Here is a 15,769-nt window from a genome sequence, read left to right on the forward strand (position 1 = left end):
GCTAAGCCTGCAATCCTGAAAACAAAAGCCCACTGCTCTAAAAAAAAAAAAAAAAAAAATACACACTCTGAAATTGAGTTCAGTGACTTCCTGCCAGACTCCAGTAACATATTACTCAATTTGCCTGTTGTACACACCTACTCCTTCTAAAAGATTAATTAGGATTTGTTATGACTCACAAAACAGACATTTAACTCATTCAGTGAAGACTTGGCTTTAATTTGAAGTTACAGGGTGGGAAACCACGGCTGTAGCATTATTGTCAGAGAAGCGAGTATTTCAACTTAACATGTTTTCTTAATCTCTAAAGACATATCATGGTCATTTTATGATTTAGTACATATAAAAAAAATATAAATATAAATATATTATAGATTTCTCTTTCAAAGAAGGAAAGCAGAAGTACTTACTTACTTACTTAAGTTAAAAGGAAAACATATTTTAATACAAAAAGCGCTGCACGCAGATTTATTTAATAAAGGTAATTTTTTTTAAAGTCATCTTCTTTTTTTAAATATTGTGACAAATATCACATCACAGACTTTTCATTGTGGTATTATCTTGAAAAATCTGTGAAATACCCTCAAATCTTAGATTTGAGGCAAGCTATATTTTCTATGTAACAAATTAAAAAACAGTGGCTGTCTAATATGGAAATGCAGGCAAATAAACCTGAAACCTCCAGCAAAATGCAGACTTGTCAGTACAGAGGGCAAATGTTGCCAGCTAACAAGCTAACAAACCACATGAAAAAATAAAAGATGCTTACTACAGTTTCCATGCTGAAATGTCTGGTAGTCACTGATTTTGGTTCCCAGCAGACTCTCATTCTGTTATGCATATGAAGTCCACATGACTGAGTTATTTCCACTCATAAAGTGTTGTGTTTGCATTGCAATAGCTATTCTGAACTTCTTCAATCTGGCCACTACTACTGTCCACCACTGAGCAGGTCCCATCTTACCCTAAGACCCCCCTTTGCAACCTGCTCTTGACCGTCATCCTGTAAGGGAACGGGTTGCGTTCAGCCAGAGGAAGGCTTAGACCTTCCTGGTGCAACAGGCCCCTATGAGTGTTCTACACGGAACACTCAGGCTACGAGTACGAACATCGTAGCCACGGGGCCTGTTGGCAACCCGCCCCCCAAGTCATCCTGTAAGGGAGCGGGTTGGCTTGAACTTAGTCTATAATCATCTGCTTGACCTATATATACTAACTTCTGCACCTGTGACATCACTGTGACGTCATCATCTGTGACATCATCTGTGATGTCATCATCTGTGATGTCACAGCACATGCTGATGCTTTTGAACTGGTGAAATCATCCTAAAAGAAATATGTGAACTGTAACGTCTTCAGTGAGATAATAAAACAGGCCAACCCTTTTATTTGGTTGGGCACCTTGTTCTGTATTAGGCACCCTGCAAAAAAAAAAAATAAATAGATAAATAAATAAATAAAAGCAGCCTGTATGGCTGTTTCTGACTGGGCGTAGGATTCACGCCTGGTCTAAGTTAGAGGAAGGCTTCAACAGTGTTGGTGCAGCAGGTCCCATCTTACCCTAAGACCCCCCTTTGCAACCCGCCCTTGACCATCATCCTGTAAGGGAACGGGTTGCGTTCAGCCAGAGGAAGGCTTAGACCTTCCTGGTGCAACAGGCCCCTATGAGTGTTCTACACGGAACACTCAGGCTATGAGTACGAACATCGTAGCCACGGGGCCTGTTGGCAACCCGCCCCCCAAGTCATCCTGTAAGGGAGCGGGTTGGCTTGAACTTAGTCTGTAATCATCTGCTTGACCTATATATACTAACTTCTGCACCTGTGACATCACTGTGACATCATCAGCTGTGACATCATCTGTGATGTCATCATCTGTGATGTCACAGCATATGCTGATGCTTTTGAACTGGTGAAATCATCTCTCAGCTCACATAATCTAAAAAAAATATGTGAACTGTAACGTCATCAGTGAGATAATAAAACAGGCCAACCCTTTTATTTGGTTGGGCACCTTGTTCTGTATTAGGCACCCTGCTAAAAAATAAATAAATAAATAAATAAATAAATAAATAAAAGCAGCCTGTATGGCTGTTTCTGACTGGGCGTAGGATTCACACCTGGTCTAAGTTAGAGGAAGGCTTCAACAGTGTTGGTGCAGCAGGTACATTTACCTTGGGGGCTACTTCTGGAAATAGTTTGGAATAGCTCAGCTTTGAAATGGAAAGATTTTTACAGCAGCCATTTTGACATGAAATAATAGTGTTATCAGTGATACTAACTAGAGTCAGGGTGCTGCTATTCACTGGTAACACTCTTTTACACTAAATGTAACTGGACCTTAATTATTATCATTGCAATAGTCTACTATTTCATACCAGTGTGGCTGATGTGGAAAAAGGTCTACTATGATTAGGTGTAAATATCCACATTCTGTATTTGTCGTTAGAGGAAACATAAACACACAAGTATGATTAGACATTTTGAAACTAATCTTTAGAATATTAATACCACTATAGCCAGTATACTACCAGTTACATCAGGCTGGCTTGATGGGACTCTGCTATTCATCACTTGAGTTATCTATAACCAAACCTACTGTCAAAAAGACTTAAACTTAGTCTTAAACTCTGATTTTAGATGAACACAGAGAAACCGTCCCCTGTCGGCAGATGAATGTGAAAAAACTCTTCTAGTGTCAAACTCTGCACATTCATTATTCTGCACAGCGAAGCTCAATCATTCAAGTGAAGTAATGATAAGGGAAACACATTACTGAGTGGAGGAGTACTTTAATTAATCATGAAAATCGTTAGCTGCAGCCCTAGTGCTGTCTGTGCCAGCTTCAGTTCAACAGAGTTTTATACCCTCTGTAACAGAGCTCAGTTTCTTTTCCCTGCAGAGGAATCAATAACATAGCTATAAAACAACAGAAGTTATGGATCAGTCTCCTTCTGTGTCTGTGTTTTGTGTGGACAGCACGCTCAGTGTGGACTGGACCTCCGGCATGTGACAGTCATCGAGCTGGTTGGGACTTACCCTGCACAGATTGGACGGATTCGACACATGCTGCTGCCCCCAGCACTGGCCCTGCAGCTCAGGTACTCACACAACACCGGCGGTGCAATGTACCGCACTACATTTACTCAAGTACAATTTTGAGGTACTGGTACTTCACTTGAGTATTTCCAGTTTTTGCTGCTTTATACTTTTCCTCCATTACATTTTGGTCTCATTATTTTTTCTCCATATTTATTTGATCACTTTAGTTACTAGTTACTTTGCTGATTCAGAAGAATACAAAATAAAATACAAAATAAATCTAAAATTACTTACTAAAATACTTTCTACTCTTAAAACACGTAAATGGAGCAATAATTATACTTTTGATTATGGGCTATTCTGCAGCTTTACATGAGGTGCTTTTAGTATATTTTGGTGTTTTCAAGAAGGAGTACTATAGACAGTACTACTTTAAAGATATAGTTGGGATTATTTAGAGTGGGGTTGAATGAGGTACTTAGCCATAGTCAGTGTATTATCCACAGTGGATGGAGGTCACCACGCCCCTAATTTGGAGAAGCAGAGAGGAGTACCAGTATGGAAGCTCAGCATTGTACTGCTGTGGACAGGGTCAGCAGCAAAATATATTTTAGCCACATAAAAAAATCCACCTATAAAAATCTGTATCGTTTAAGCGTACACTATATTTAGAATTAATTAATATTTAGAAATATTTTCATTACTTAAACCTGCCACCAGATAGACTTTTCTGATGAGAAACGCTCTAATATCAGCCAAATATTGTTTTCTCCAAACCAACCAGACTCCATTGAAAAAATCTGAAATTTTCCCTCGCAGGACACAGGAGTCGTAGGTCTGCTGCTGTCTTGATCTGTTTGTTCCCATTATTGTTTGACTTCAGTGAGACAATCACACAAACTAAGCAACAGATCAAGGCAGTGGTAGCTCAGCAACCTCTGTGTTCTGAGAGGTCAAAATACTGATTTAAGCGATATTTGGCTTATATAAGAGTGAATACCTGTCAGAAAAGTCTATCTGATGGCAAAGTAAAACAGTAAAAATATTCTAAATGTAGCATGCACTTAAATTGTTGTTGATTTTTTAAGTAATACTACCTATGTTTTTTTACATGAGACTTTAAATTCAAGATTTTTACTTGTAATAGTATTTTTATATTGGTTTCACTGAAGTAAAGGATGTGAGTACTCTTTCCACCATTGCGCAACACACACAAACACACACACTTTTACAACATGTGGTCTTTGGCCCATTCCAGCTGCTTACCGAGCTGATGTGCGTTTCCTAGGTTACTGCTCCGGATTCCTCAAAGGTCTTTCCAAATGGTGCTGGTTGACAAGCAGGGCATGGACAAGCAGCGCTACCCGTTCCCGATCACAGCGGCTGAATTATTCACCACCATTGACACCTTCCCCCTCCGCAAGGACGAGATGGCGCTGCAGCAGGAAGCAGGCCAGACCTGTCAATCATAAAACTACAGACTGTCAGCCACCTTTGATCCTTTTCCTCCTCAGTCACAGCAGAGAATACCTACTCAGATCTTCTGTTTCTGTCCACATGTCACACACTCCTACCTGAACTCATTCAGTCCTGTATCCAGAAGGTTTGAGCCTGCTTGTGTGTGCGTGTGTGTGTGTGTGTGTGTGTGTGTGTGTGTGTGTGTGTGTGTGTGTGTGTGTGTGTGCGTGTGTGTGTGTGTGTGTGTGTGTGTGTGTGTGTGTGTGTGTGCGTGCCATCAGAAATCGAGATTCCAGTCATGGTGCTGATCTGAAGATTTATTAATACATTATTAAATGGAATGGGTCAACAGTACATTACAATCATATTGATTCCCATGTCTTGTCTATCTGTATGTTTTTATTATTATTATTATTTTCAAAGCAGAAATATGTTTTACTATTTTGTACAAGAGTCTTTTTACTGTATGAACTGGAAAACTCTTCACCTATCTAATATTTATGTCTCATTTCTCTGATAATGATGTATTCTGACACTCTGGAATACTGTGTGTGTTTTGTGTACAGTGATTCTGCCATGTCAGCACACTGTACATCTACGTCTGAATTTACAAGACACTGATTAAATATGTCTGTCATTGAGGATGTGATCTCCACTCTGTCAGTCAGTGCAAGAGACATGCATGATCATCTAAGGACAAGTTCAGGGGGAAGGGATGGGCTGCAAAAACCTCTATCTTTATCAAGTTATTTTTGTCCACAGGTTGAGTTCCAAACAACAAAAATGTTATGCCAACCCTTTCCTATACAAATAACTTGCTCAAAGCATTTTCCAGTATCAAGTGTCATTCATTACACACACATTTTGGGAAATATATTTTGCGCTCCACCCTGGAGACTGGGATCTCATTCCATGTGAAGCTTATTTTGACTTAATATTTTTAGACTTGGTTGACTTATTATCTTCTGTTTTTTGTTTTGTTTTTACATTATTTCGTATTATGTTTTCTGTTGCAATTTGGATAAGTTTAGGCACCAATAATACTTGATCAAGTTCACTGTCACAGATTTTACTCCAGTGTTGGAGTAAAATCATGAGTTATACCTCAGTTGGTGCGTGCCCTTGTCACCCGTGTTGTTAGATTGAATAGGGTTGGCAAATGCAGGGAGAGTGTGTGTGTTCAGAGTAATGGATCATTTTTCACGCTGTTGGGGTTTCAGTTGGAACAACAGCTTGGCACCGCTGGAGGTAAAGATTCATGGAATGATAGACCATGACCGTTATTCAGCTATTGGTTACGTTTACATGTAGACTAGTTTTCCCACTAATATTCAGAATATGGCAATATTTTGAATTTGATACAGGTGACGTAAACAGCATATTTTGGTTGGATATTCTGAATTAGGCCTTATTCTGAATGGAACATATTCTGATTTAGACATGTGGAATATGCTGGCATTATTCTGGTTTTAGGGGCATTCTTTGGATATGTCACCATCCAATTCAGAATATATGTCTCAGCTGGGGTTTTTACAGCAGTTTGTGACACACAACCTCTTCTGCTCTGCGCTGTAAACAACCCTGATAGCCAGTAGTTTGCAGGACTGGGGTAGAGATCTGTGCACAAAAGAAAATCTCAAATTCGTGATTGGAGGGAGAAACACACCTACTTTTAGACGTTTTTTTTTTTTTTTTTTGCACAAATATCACAGTGCTCAAACAATTTCACCACCAGTGGAAAACTTTGGAAATAATGCTATTTTGACAGAGAAAAGTGTCCATAATCAGAGTATGCACAGCTGCGTGTAAACAGGAATATTAATTAACATTCATTTTCATTAGGCTTGTAAACAGTAGGAATATTAGGAATAAGGGAAAAACCTGGAATGTTAAGGGCATGTAGACAGTAGACAGTGTCAGATATATCCAATTCTGTGCCACACACACACACACACACACACTCACAGAGACACTTACTTGGCTTAAAACAAAGGTGCTTCAGTGGCAGTTATTTCTTTTGGAAATCTAAAGAGATAGTAGGGTGTTAAATGGATAAATCTTGGGAAAACAAACACTGGTGCTCTTGAAGAAAAAGCGTTGAAAACTTTCTAAAAAGTAAAGCAGGTTGTAATGTGTATTTTTGAGAAAAATATTGGGTACATGGCTTGTTCATGATCTCTGTTGAAAGCCTTGGTAGATCTTCAACAAGCTTACAAATCAGGAGATAATACCCGAGCCTTACCTTTTCATGCAGTCACTCACGGATCTGTGGTGGATGGTTGAATAATTGTGACAACAGGTGGAAGTACTTCCCCAAAATTCACACACCAAAACATGTACAGAAAAAAAGCTCAAAATCAAAAGCAGAAAATAAAGATAAACATGATTATCAAATTAAAAGTTTCATAAAAGGTGTGTGAAATCAATTTTTCTCTTTTCTCTTTGGTTCCCCCTACCTTGCTTTTTTAATTGCATTTTTGTGTTCACCTTTTGGAGAAAAAAATAATGGAATAAAAATTGTTACTGTTAAAATTGTTATAAATACTGAAAATATTTAAAACAAAAAAGCAGGCAGTCAGTCTATGGAAACCTGTGTGTTTATTTCAAAATATTCCTGTAACACATTTGGGACAAAATAGGCTTGAATACAGTGAGTTTTGATGCTTTTGGAAACCAGACACAATAGAGATAGTACATGCTGTACATAAACAGTTTCTTCAGTAATCAGGTATTGCACGAGCCTCTCATCTAAAGTAGTATGTTGCACAGTGAACACCATGTATTATTATTATTACTATAATTGTGCAGTGTGAAACTGTTTTTCTCCAGGAGTTCAGAGCAGGGGGTTTTACCAAGGACAAGCGGACAAAATCGGCATTCTACGTGAAAAATGATTGTACAGGGTCTAACTTGAGAACCGTTTTTTTGTGAATTGCGTAATTCATCACAGGATGGTGGATCGCAGAGCCCGGGGGGCGACAGGGACAAGGTGACTGTCACTGACTCATTATTAGGCTCCCCCTGAGATGAAAGCAGCTCGCCTCAGTGCTGACTCACTCTAAACACACAGCCCCCATCTCAGGGTTCCTGGGAGCGCACGTCACGCGTCATACCTTTTCTTCTTCTGCGGTTAAAGTGATGTCGTTATCAGTGCTTTACATAACCTTTTGTTCTTCTACTTCTGTTTTATCTAATACCATGCAGTTTCTATTATCACACTGATACAGTGCTATGTAGATTTACATTGAAGCTAGTCTAAATTGTGTAATCTGTTGAGTTTTTTCTCTGACAACCAGAGGTGGAAAGTAACAAACTACAAGTACTCTCGTCTCTGCAGGTACATTTTTCAAGAACTTGCACTTGTTTTAATTGTTGAGAATCCATTCATCAAAGTATAATTTGTTTGTCATGCTCACCATCTTAGTTTAGCCTGTTAGCATGCATTTGCTAATTATTACTAAAGATAAACCACGGCTAAGGATGTTAAAAGTTTTTCAGTTTGCAGTTTTTCAGGTTTTTGGTAGTAAACCAATGTATTGGACACCAAAGTAGACATTGCAGCAAATTATATAACACTTCACTCTTGGGGGACGCGAATGTGTGACCCAAATGGTTTTTTTTTCAAGAACTTGTATTTGTTTGAAGTTCTGAGAATTGATTAACAGAAAACAATTCGCCAATAATTTGAGTTTCAATTAACTGTTTATCAGATATCAGCAACAAGTCTACAGCCATGCTAGAGGCTCTGTGAGGCTATACCTACTTACAACAGAGCTTTGGGCTAATTGCTAGCATCAGCATGCTAGTATGTTCATAAAAACAGTGCTAACATGCTGATGTTTTGCAGGTATAATGTTTATCATGCTCATCATCTTATTTTAGCCTGTTAGCATGCATTTGCTAAGTAGCACTAGACACAAAATACAGCTGAGACTGATGGGAAAGTCATTAGAAGTAACGCATCACAATTACTCACATTAACATAACCGACCCCACCCACATACTGCCCCGGGAACTTAGGAAGGGTCAACTGAGATATTCTTTGGGGTACTTAAACTTTTATGAGTATTTTTTCAAGTCTGACAAGACCGTAGTCATTTTTTTAAAAGTCTAAATGAAAAATGCTCACTGGGTGGGCTAATAATAACTAAAAAGCAATATGGTACTCTTATTATATGCTATTAAATTTGCAAAGACCTCAGAAGTTACATTTCCCACCAGTCAAATTAGAAGGGCTGCTTTTACCCAAAATGGGGCAGGGGCATGATGCAAGTGCCAGGATATGCTGCTCTCTTCTACACTCCATTTTGCGTTGATAATATTTTTCCTCATAAAGCCATTTAAAAGAATAAAAGACAGTCACTATTTTGCAGAGCACTAGAAATTAAAAATGGAACGGTCCTTCCACATAAATCATTTTATATCTACCCTGAGAAGTCTTCAAAGTGCTAATATTGTAATTTTACTGAAGTTTTTTCCTCCTCCTCACCATCAATCTGCTTTAGTAATAATAAAGAGAAGTCAGAGGACTACTTCAGTAAGACATCAGTACAAGAACTTGTCACTTTCCACCTCTGCAGCTGTTTCTATGGGGATGAATCTCAGCATCATCATCATCATCATCATCATGTGCTTCAGACCAGGATGCAGCTTGGTTGCTTATAATGGGAATGTCTAAGTCTCTACATTATAGATCAGTGCCTCATCTAATGCCTTTAAAAATGGTCTCCGTCAGCTGTAACTACATGCAGATATGACTCTGGCACATGACTCACAGAGACGAGGACGGACACATCAGGAGCCACACCATGTGCTTATTCTGTTCAGACAGTAAGTTACATACAACATTTTTCATATATAGCAGTAAACAGCAGTGCTTGGTCAAGATGAGATGTTTTGGGGGGCGGGAGGGCACATGTGGATGAGTGTGTAAGGCATGACTGGCTGTTCTGGACGGGTCTGAATGGGACATCGCAGGGGGAAAAAAAATAGGGAGAAAGACAGACTCAGTTCCTTTATGTGAGTCCTGTACCCATCGCTGTTTTTTTTTCTTCTCGAGCTCCATCCTCACTCACTTCTGTCTATTTCTCCTCTCCCGCTGCTCTCCTCTCTTTTGTCCTCTCTGTCTGTCTGTCTGTCTGTCTGTCTGTGCTCCGGACCGGCTCATGTGTTCATCTTGCGCATGCTGGATCGCAGCATCAGAGTACACTCCTGAGGGACTTCTGGGTTTTCAATCATGCGTTGCCACAGCCGCTGTTCCTCCCCGTATGAGTCCATCCAGTCTACCTCGTTCCCGTAGCTCGTGCCTTGAGGGAAGAGGAGACAAACACACAAACATTTGTTTTACTTTGTTGGATCGACTAGAGAGCCCTGAGGATATTAACACTCTCTCAACGCTCAAGTGTTAGATATTAGATGAAGTGCAGTAGTGTCTGCAGCAGAGTTATTATAGGTTTGTGTTTTTCATTAGTTCATATTTTTTATTTTGCTTTTAAATTTTGCTTTCAATTCAGTTTACTTACTGTTAGTTTCCAGAGGGTTTTTTTTTTTTTTTTTAGTTTTTATCGCTTTTTATTTTATTGCTGTTTATTTATTATATTAGTTCAGTTTTTTTTTTCATTTCAGAGTTAGTTTTATCTTCTTTTTTTTTAATTATAATATTGGAGATTTTCGTCAGGGGCAGATATAAGAAGTTCAGAATAGCTTTTACAATACAAACACAACACTTTGTGAAGGAAATCAAACCACAGACATCACAGTCTAATTGCACCAGTATGTCCTCATACTTGTGTTAAAAAACTGAACCAAATTGAGAAAAACTGAAACTAAAGACATTTCCTGTATATTTTTATCTTATTTTAGTCTTGTAAGTACACAATATTGTTTATATTTTTTTAGTTTAGTTTTTGTTAACTATAGTAGCCTTAGTCTGTAGTTAAAGGACCAGTGTATAGGTTTTACTGGCATCTAGCTGTGAGTTCACAGATTGCAAACACTTTGCCTCACCCTCCCCTTCCAAACATGCAGGAGAACCTATGAGAGAAGTGAAACTCGGGCTGTGTCTAGTGACAGTGTTTGGTTTGTCCACTCTGGGCTACTGTAGGAACATGGTGGTGCGACATGGCAGACTGGAAAAAGACATGAGCTTTCTGTAGATATAAACAGCTCATTCTAAGGTAACGAAAACACAACAATCCTTTTTTTCAGGTTATACACTAATGAAAACATACTTATGAATATTACAGATGATCCAAACATTCTAGTTTTACTTTGCACACAGAAACAAAATTATTTCACAAAAAAAACTACCAGGGTCAAAATTATTGACCCCGATGCTAATAGTCAGTTGTGTATCCTTTTTGCTGGATAACGGCCTCCAGTCGTTCGTTGTAGTTTTCATCAAGTCTCAGACACGTCTCCTGAGGGATCCCAGGAGCGATGTATGTTTTTGGTCGTTGTCATGTTGGAAGAGAAAGTGACAAACCAGACCCAGTTTTGCCGCTGACTGCAGAAATTGAGTTTTTCTTGGTCTGCAACCTACTTTGAGACTACAATTCCCGACTTGGCTAAGTCATTCACTAGTGTTTTGGCAGTTGTTCTCGGGTCTTTAGACACATCTCTCACTAGTTTTCTTCTCAGAGTCTTTGAAATCTTTGGCTTTCTACCTCTGCCAGGCTTGTTCTGTACTGTGTGGCTCTCTTTGAATTTTCTTGATGATACTTCTCGCTCCGGTTCTTGACAATCGGAAATGCTGTGATAACTTTGTACATCCTTCTCCTGCTTTGTGAGCATCAACAATTCTTTTTCTCAAGTCTAAACTGATTTATTTTGTTTTTGAGATGATGCTTTCTTAAGTGACAGCTCAAACCTTTACTGGTTTTTATACTGTGAGTAAACTGGAAGATAACCCTCAGTTTTAACTTGATTTTACAGCTTTGAGTATTACAAAGTTAAAGCACATCATTGTACAACAGTGGTTTGTGCTTTGGCTCGATAAAAAGGTCACTTCTTAAGGGGGCTTATAATATTGACCCTGGTAATTTTTGTTTTTTCTGAAATAATTCTGTTATTGTGTGCAAATAGAAATAATTTATGTTTTCTAAAGAAAACTAGTATGTTTAGAAATGCTATGTTGAAAATTCCTTGCTCTGTTAAAATAGCACTTGGTAAAATTAAAAAAAAAAAAAACTACAAATTTCATAGGGGGGCTAATAATTTTGTCCTCAACTGTGTATTCCATTTTTGCCATATTCTGCCAATAAATCCCTGTAAATCTTTTTTATACACCTTTATCAAAATGACTTTACATGTACAGCTGGATACTGGATAAATCAGAATAAATACTAATTAAATAGTCCATCCCACTTTCTTTTTCAGGCTTTTCAGATTAAGTTTGCAAATGTCAAGGACTAGTTTTGATATTTTAGTGTGTGTCTTCTTCTTCCCCTACGTCTTCTTCTTCTTCTTCTTCTTGTGTGTCCATACAGTGTAGAGTACAGTCGTACATGGTTGGTTACAGTGTGTGCATTTTCCAATTGGATGCTACATATTTTATATAATGTGTGGTTGAGACCTGTATGACCTACTATCAGATGAGTGACAGTATTTTCTTCCCTTGGTTTCCAGCCCACCTTCCACCTTGCACCAATATGTCACTGTATATTATATAAATGTCCTACAGTTTCATGATCATTGTCCGAATGAGCTTCAGCTTTGCTTAAGGGAACCTGTAAGTCTACATGTTTAATTCTGAGTGTTTGCTTGGTCAGAATATCCACCTGTTTATTTCCCTTCACATTAACATGAGTAGAAACCCAAAGGAAGGAACATGTCATCGGTGATATCTGTTCTCTGATGATCTACCAGATCCTGTGGTTATACGTGCTGAAAAGCTGTCAGATGCAATCTCTTGCTCAGTTATTTACTCTACTCCTCTGTCCACCAAAGCCAGCAGCCAGCTTATCTTAGCATGAAGACTGGAGCAAAGGTTTAATCCATATAAAAACTGCAGTGTAAATAAAACTAACTGTGGTTTTATGCAGGGTCATGAGCTGTACTTTCTGTATGGATTAAACAGACAAGATATCACACGTTAATTAATGATCTTTGGAAGGTGCTTTTTGTTACCTTCCCCTGTGTTTCCAGTCTTCATGCTAAGCTAATATCAGACATGAAAGAAGTCTCAATCTTCTCATCTAAGTCTCAGCAAGACAGCCAAATAAAATGTATTACCCAAAATATTAAATTATTCAACATTTAATCAGTATTTATTATTGATCTATCTAATATTATGCTTCGTCAGAGAATTTTGAATTTTTTTTTTTAAAAGCTCTATTTGCAGGGGACTAATTTTAACCTTCTAACCTGATTTAGAAATTACTCCTCCACATCTGTGTGTTCATGAGGCACATTCGCATGGGGTCAGTAAAATCTGTAATTGATTTAGTTTTTATGTTATTATTATTTTTTTACCAACATCATTCCCCTGATATGATGTCAAAAGGTTTGCATAACATCATTGTTTCAGAGGCAGAGCATCTATTCTTCAAGCTAAACGTCAATTTAGCCAATTTCTGTTCAACATATCATGAGCTATAATCAAATTTCATACTTACAGGAAACAGATGCTTAAAAAATTACATCCCCAAATCATGAGATGCTGATTTAAGATGAACTAATATTATCACATGACCTCTGTGTTTGGTGAAATATGGTAGGAAATTTGTAGTGGAATTTTTACTTTACAAATCACGGACATGGCAGACTTGTACAGGATTATGATCACAGTCAACTGCTGTAATAATTACAAATGTCTCCAGGTTATACTAGCCCCGTGCAATTTAAATGTATTTTTAGTTTTGTAAAATCATTTCAAAATGTAAACACATTATTCTGGATATATTCCCTGCAGGTTGCATAGCCTGATGCAACATAAAACATAAAACATCAATCATTATAAATAATGATATCCAAAATGTCTATTAGTTCATTTTGATCATCTGCACATCAGAATATTTCAGGGTTTTTGTGAAGCCATTTCATTATATCATCATAGTGTGTGCAATACAAAAGAAAATGGGCCTCACTTTCAATTTCTCCCAAATCATACAGCTCACTCAGTCTATTTTCCCTTTGAATATTTTTCTCATCTGCCAACCTCAATAGCCGGAGGAAGAATACCAGGTCTCAATTGTGTAACTAAAGATCTTTTGCTTCCAGATAAGTGAGACAGAACTTATGATTCAGGACTGTTGTTTGAGATGCATAAATGTCCTTAATTTAGGGTTTTACAGGATATTCTGAAGCCATTTTTCTTTGAACTTGAATAAAAGCTTACTTTTATGAAGCACGCATCACAGCACAAATTATTCCAGTACATAAACCTCATCAGTAACCTCAAAGCTCCAGTAAAGCTCTTTTGCTGATGGAGAACCATGCAACACTTCAGGTTTTAACTACCTTATTTGAAATTCTAGCAGAACTTTGACCTTGTAGGAAAAACACCCACCTGTGCCAGCTCCGAGCCTGACCCCTCCCAGGAAGACGTTACTGGCCAGGGCTTCTTTGTCCCACACAGTGAGCTCCAGGCAGACGTTGTTGAGGTCTCCGGGCTGCAGGCCGCAGTAGGTGAAGGTGTGGTTCCACTGTGGGTTCACAGTGCGCCGCTCCACCACCGTCTTGTGCTTGGTTGATTTGTTGCTGTCTGGGAGGAGGTATCTGAGGGAAAGAACACAACTTTAACTTAAAGTGGTCAGGCTGTGTTTTCCACAAATCACACCTTTTGTAAAAAGGGAGCCAGGGGCGAGGCCGGACGGATGACCAGGGCTGACTCAGCAAAACAACTACAAGGAGACACAAAACAATCTCATAGAGACACAAAAATACTACAAAGAGACGAAAGGACACAAAAATTACCACAAAGAGAAGAAAAACATCTATAAAGAGGCACAAAATAACTACAAAGAGAAGCACAATGACCACCAAGAGAACCAAAACAAATACAAATAGATGTAAAATGACTACAAAAAGCAACCACAAACAGGCACAAAATGACCACAAATGAACCAAAACGAAACCGGAGAGACCACAGACCCACACAAAACCACAGACCGAAAAAATGACTACAAAGAGTCACAAAAATACCACAAAGACACAAAACAACAAAACAAGTGATTACAGAGAGATGCAAACCGTTGTGTTTAAGATATTTTTTATCTGATTTTATAAAAGTGCCCCTTCTTTAAAACTATATCACCATCTGGCCCCCATTCATAGTTTCTAACTCTCTCCAGAGGGGAGTGACTCACCCTTTCACAAAAGGATCAGAGGTGCCTCCAGACTTGACAGCAGTGAGATTTTTGGCTCCTTTGACCAGCAGCTCAACCATGCCCCCTTTAGGCAGAGTGAAGCTGCTCGTCTTCTTGCCTTTGAGGAACCCTTTCTTCACTGAGTGGGGGAAGGAGGCAGACGTGGAGAAAGAATAAACAGCTCAAGGTTCAGGGTTATTTATATAACACAAAACAAGTTTCCAGACATGAGGAAAATGCACAGACATAAGCACGCACCTTGTATGTACATAAACAAAGCACAGACTCTCAGGACATGTACTTATGGTAATAAGCAAGTCAGAAGAAAGAATAACCTACATTCAGGTGTCAACAAACCACAAATTAATGAATATGTTAAGACGATAAATACTAGGGACACTGAATATCAGCTGATTGATCCAGACATCAGACGTCCCCAACAGAGGGGTCCAGGGGTGCTATAGAGCAGCGCAGCCCACCTACCTGTTTTACTTCTAATCCTTTAAGACGCAACAGTGTCTACATGTGACCTATCATCGCTTGTCACATATGTGCACTGATTCTGACTGGGTAAATCAAAGAGTCATATTTTAACCTGATTTAGTTGAATAATTTATTGGAGATCCCGTGGTAAAAAATATCAAGTGACTCACAAGAAAAACAGCTACCACTTTCTTATAAATTGCTGTTTATAAAATGCTCAATAAATAATTTGAAAATGCGTAAGTTATAAGCCATTAATAGTGGGTTCCTTACTTTCCTATAAGTCACCAAGTCTGCAGTTGTCATGTCATTTTTATGTCAAGTCAGCAGTGTTAAGAAGTTGTTAATAAATTGACTTAGTCGCCATTTTCTAGAAATAGGTCAAATTATATAATCAGTCAAGGGAATTTTAAAAACATGGATAAACAAAATTAAATTGTGGATGATGTAAGTGCATTAACAACTTTTTCTTAGGACAAA

The 15,769-nt window shown here is 38.4% G+C and overlaps 2 protein-coding genes across 4 annotated transcripts in view; one reads left to right on the forward strand and one right to left on the reverse strand.

The window, feature by feature from the left end:
- Positions 1–5,326, forward strand: part of srpx (sushi-repeat containing protein X-linked) — a 29,143-nt gene extending 23,817 nt beyond the window's left edge. Inside the window, exons 9-10 of the mRNA XM_084724614.1 lie at positions 2,979–3,100; positions 4,330–5,326. Coding sequence (XP_084580740.1) covers positions 2,979–3,100; positions 4,330–4,513 — 306 coding nt within the window. The 3' untranslated portion in view covers positions 4,514–5,326. The remainder of the gene's footprint in view (positions 1–2,978; positions 3,101–4,329) is intronic.
- Positions 5,327–8,188: 2,862 nt separating this feature from the next.
- sytl5 (synaptotagmin-like 5) overlaps positions 8,189–15,769 on the reverse strand; it is a 31,277-nt gene continuing 23,696 nt past the window's right edge. For all 3 annotated transcript variants that reach the window (XM_084724616.1, XM_084724617.1, XM_084724615.1), the window contains 3 exons: positions 14,807–14,945; positions 14,008–14,216; positions 8,189–9,805 (listed from right to left, as the gene is read on the reverse strand). In XM_084724616.1, coding sequence (XP_084580742.1) covers positions 9,663–9,805; positions 14,008–14,216; positions 14,807–14,945 — 491 coding nt within the window. In that variant the 3' untranslated portion in view covers positions 8,189–9,662. The remainder of the gene's footprint in view (positions 9,806–14,007; positions 14,217–14,806; positions 14,946–15,769) is intronic.

The sequence above is a fragment of the Lutjanus erythropterus genome, chromosome 8, assembly GCF_056507025.1.
Source record: "Lutjanus erythropterus isolate fLutEry1 chromosome 8, fLutEry1.hap2, whole genome shotgun sequence".
NCBI classification, from domain to species: Eukaryota; Metazoa; Chordata; class Actinopteri; order Lutjaniformes; family Lutjanidae; genus Lutjanus; species Lutjanus erythropterus.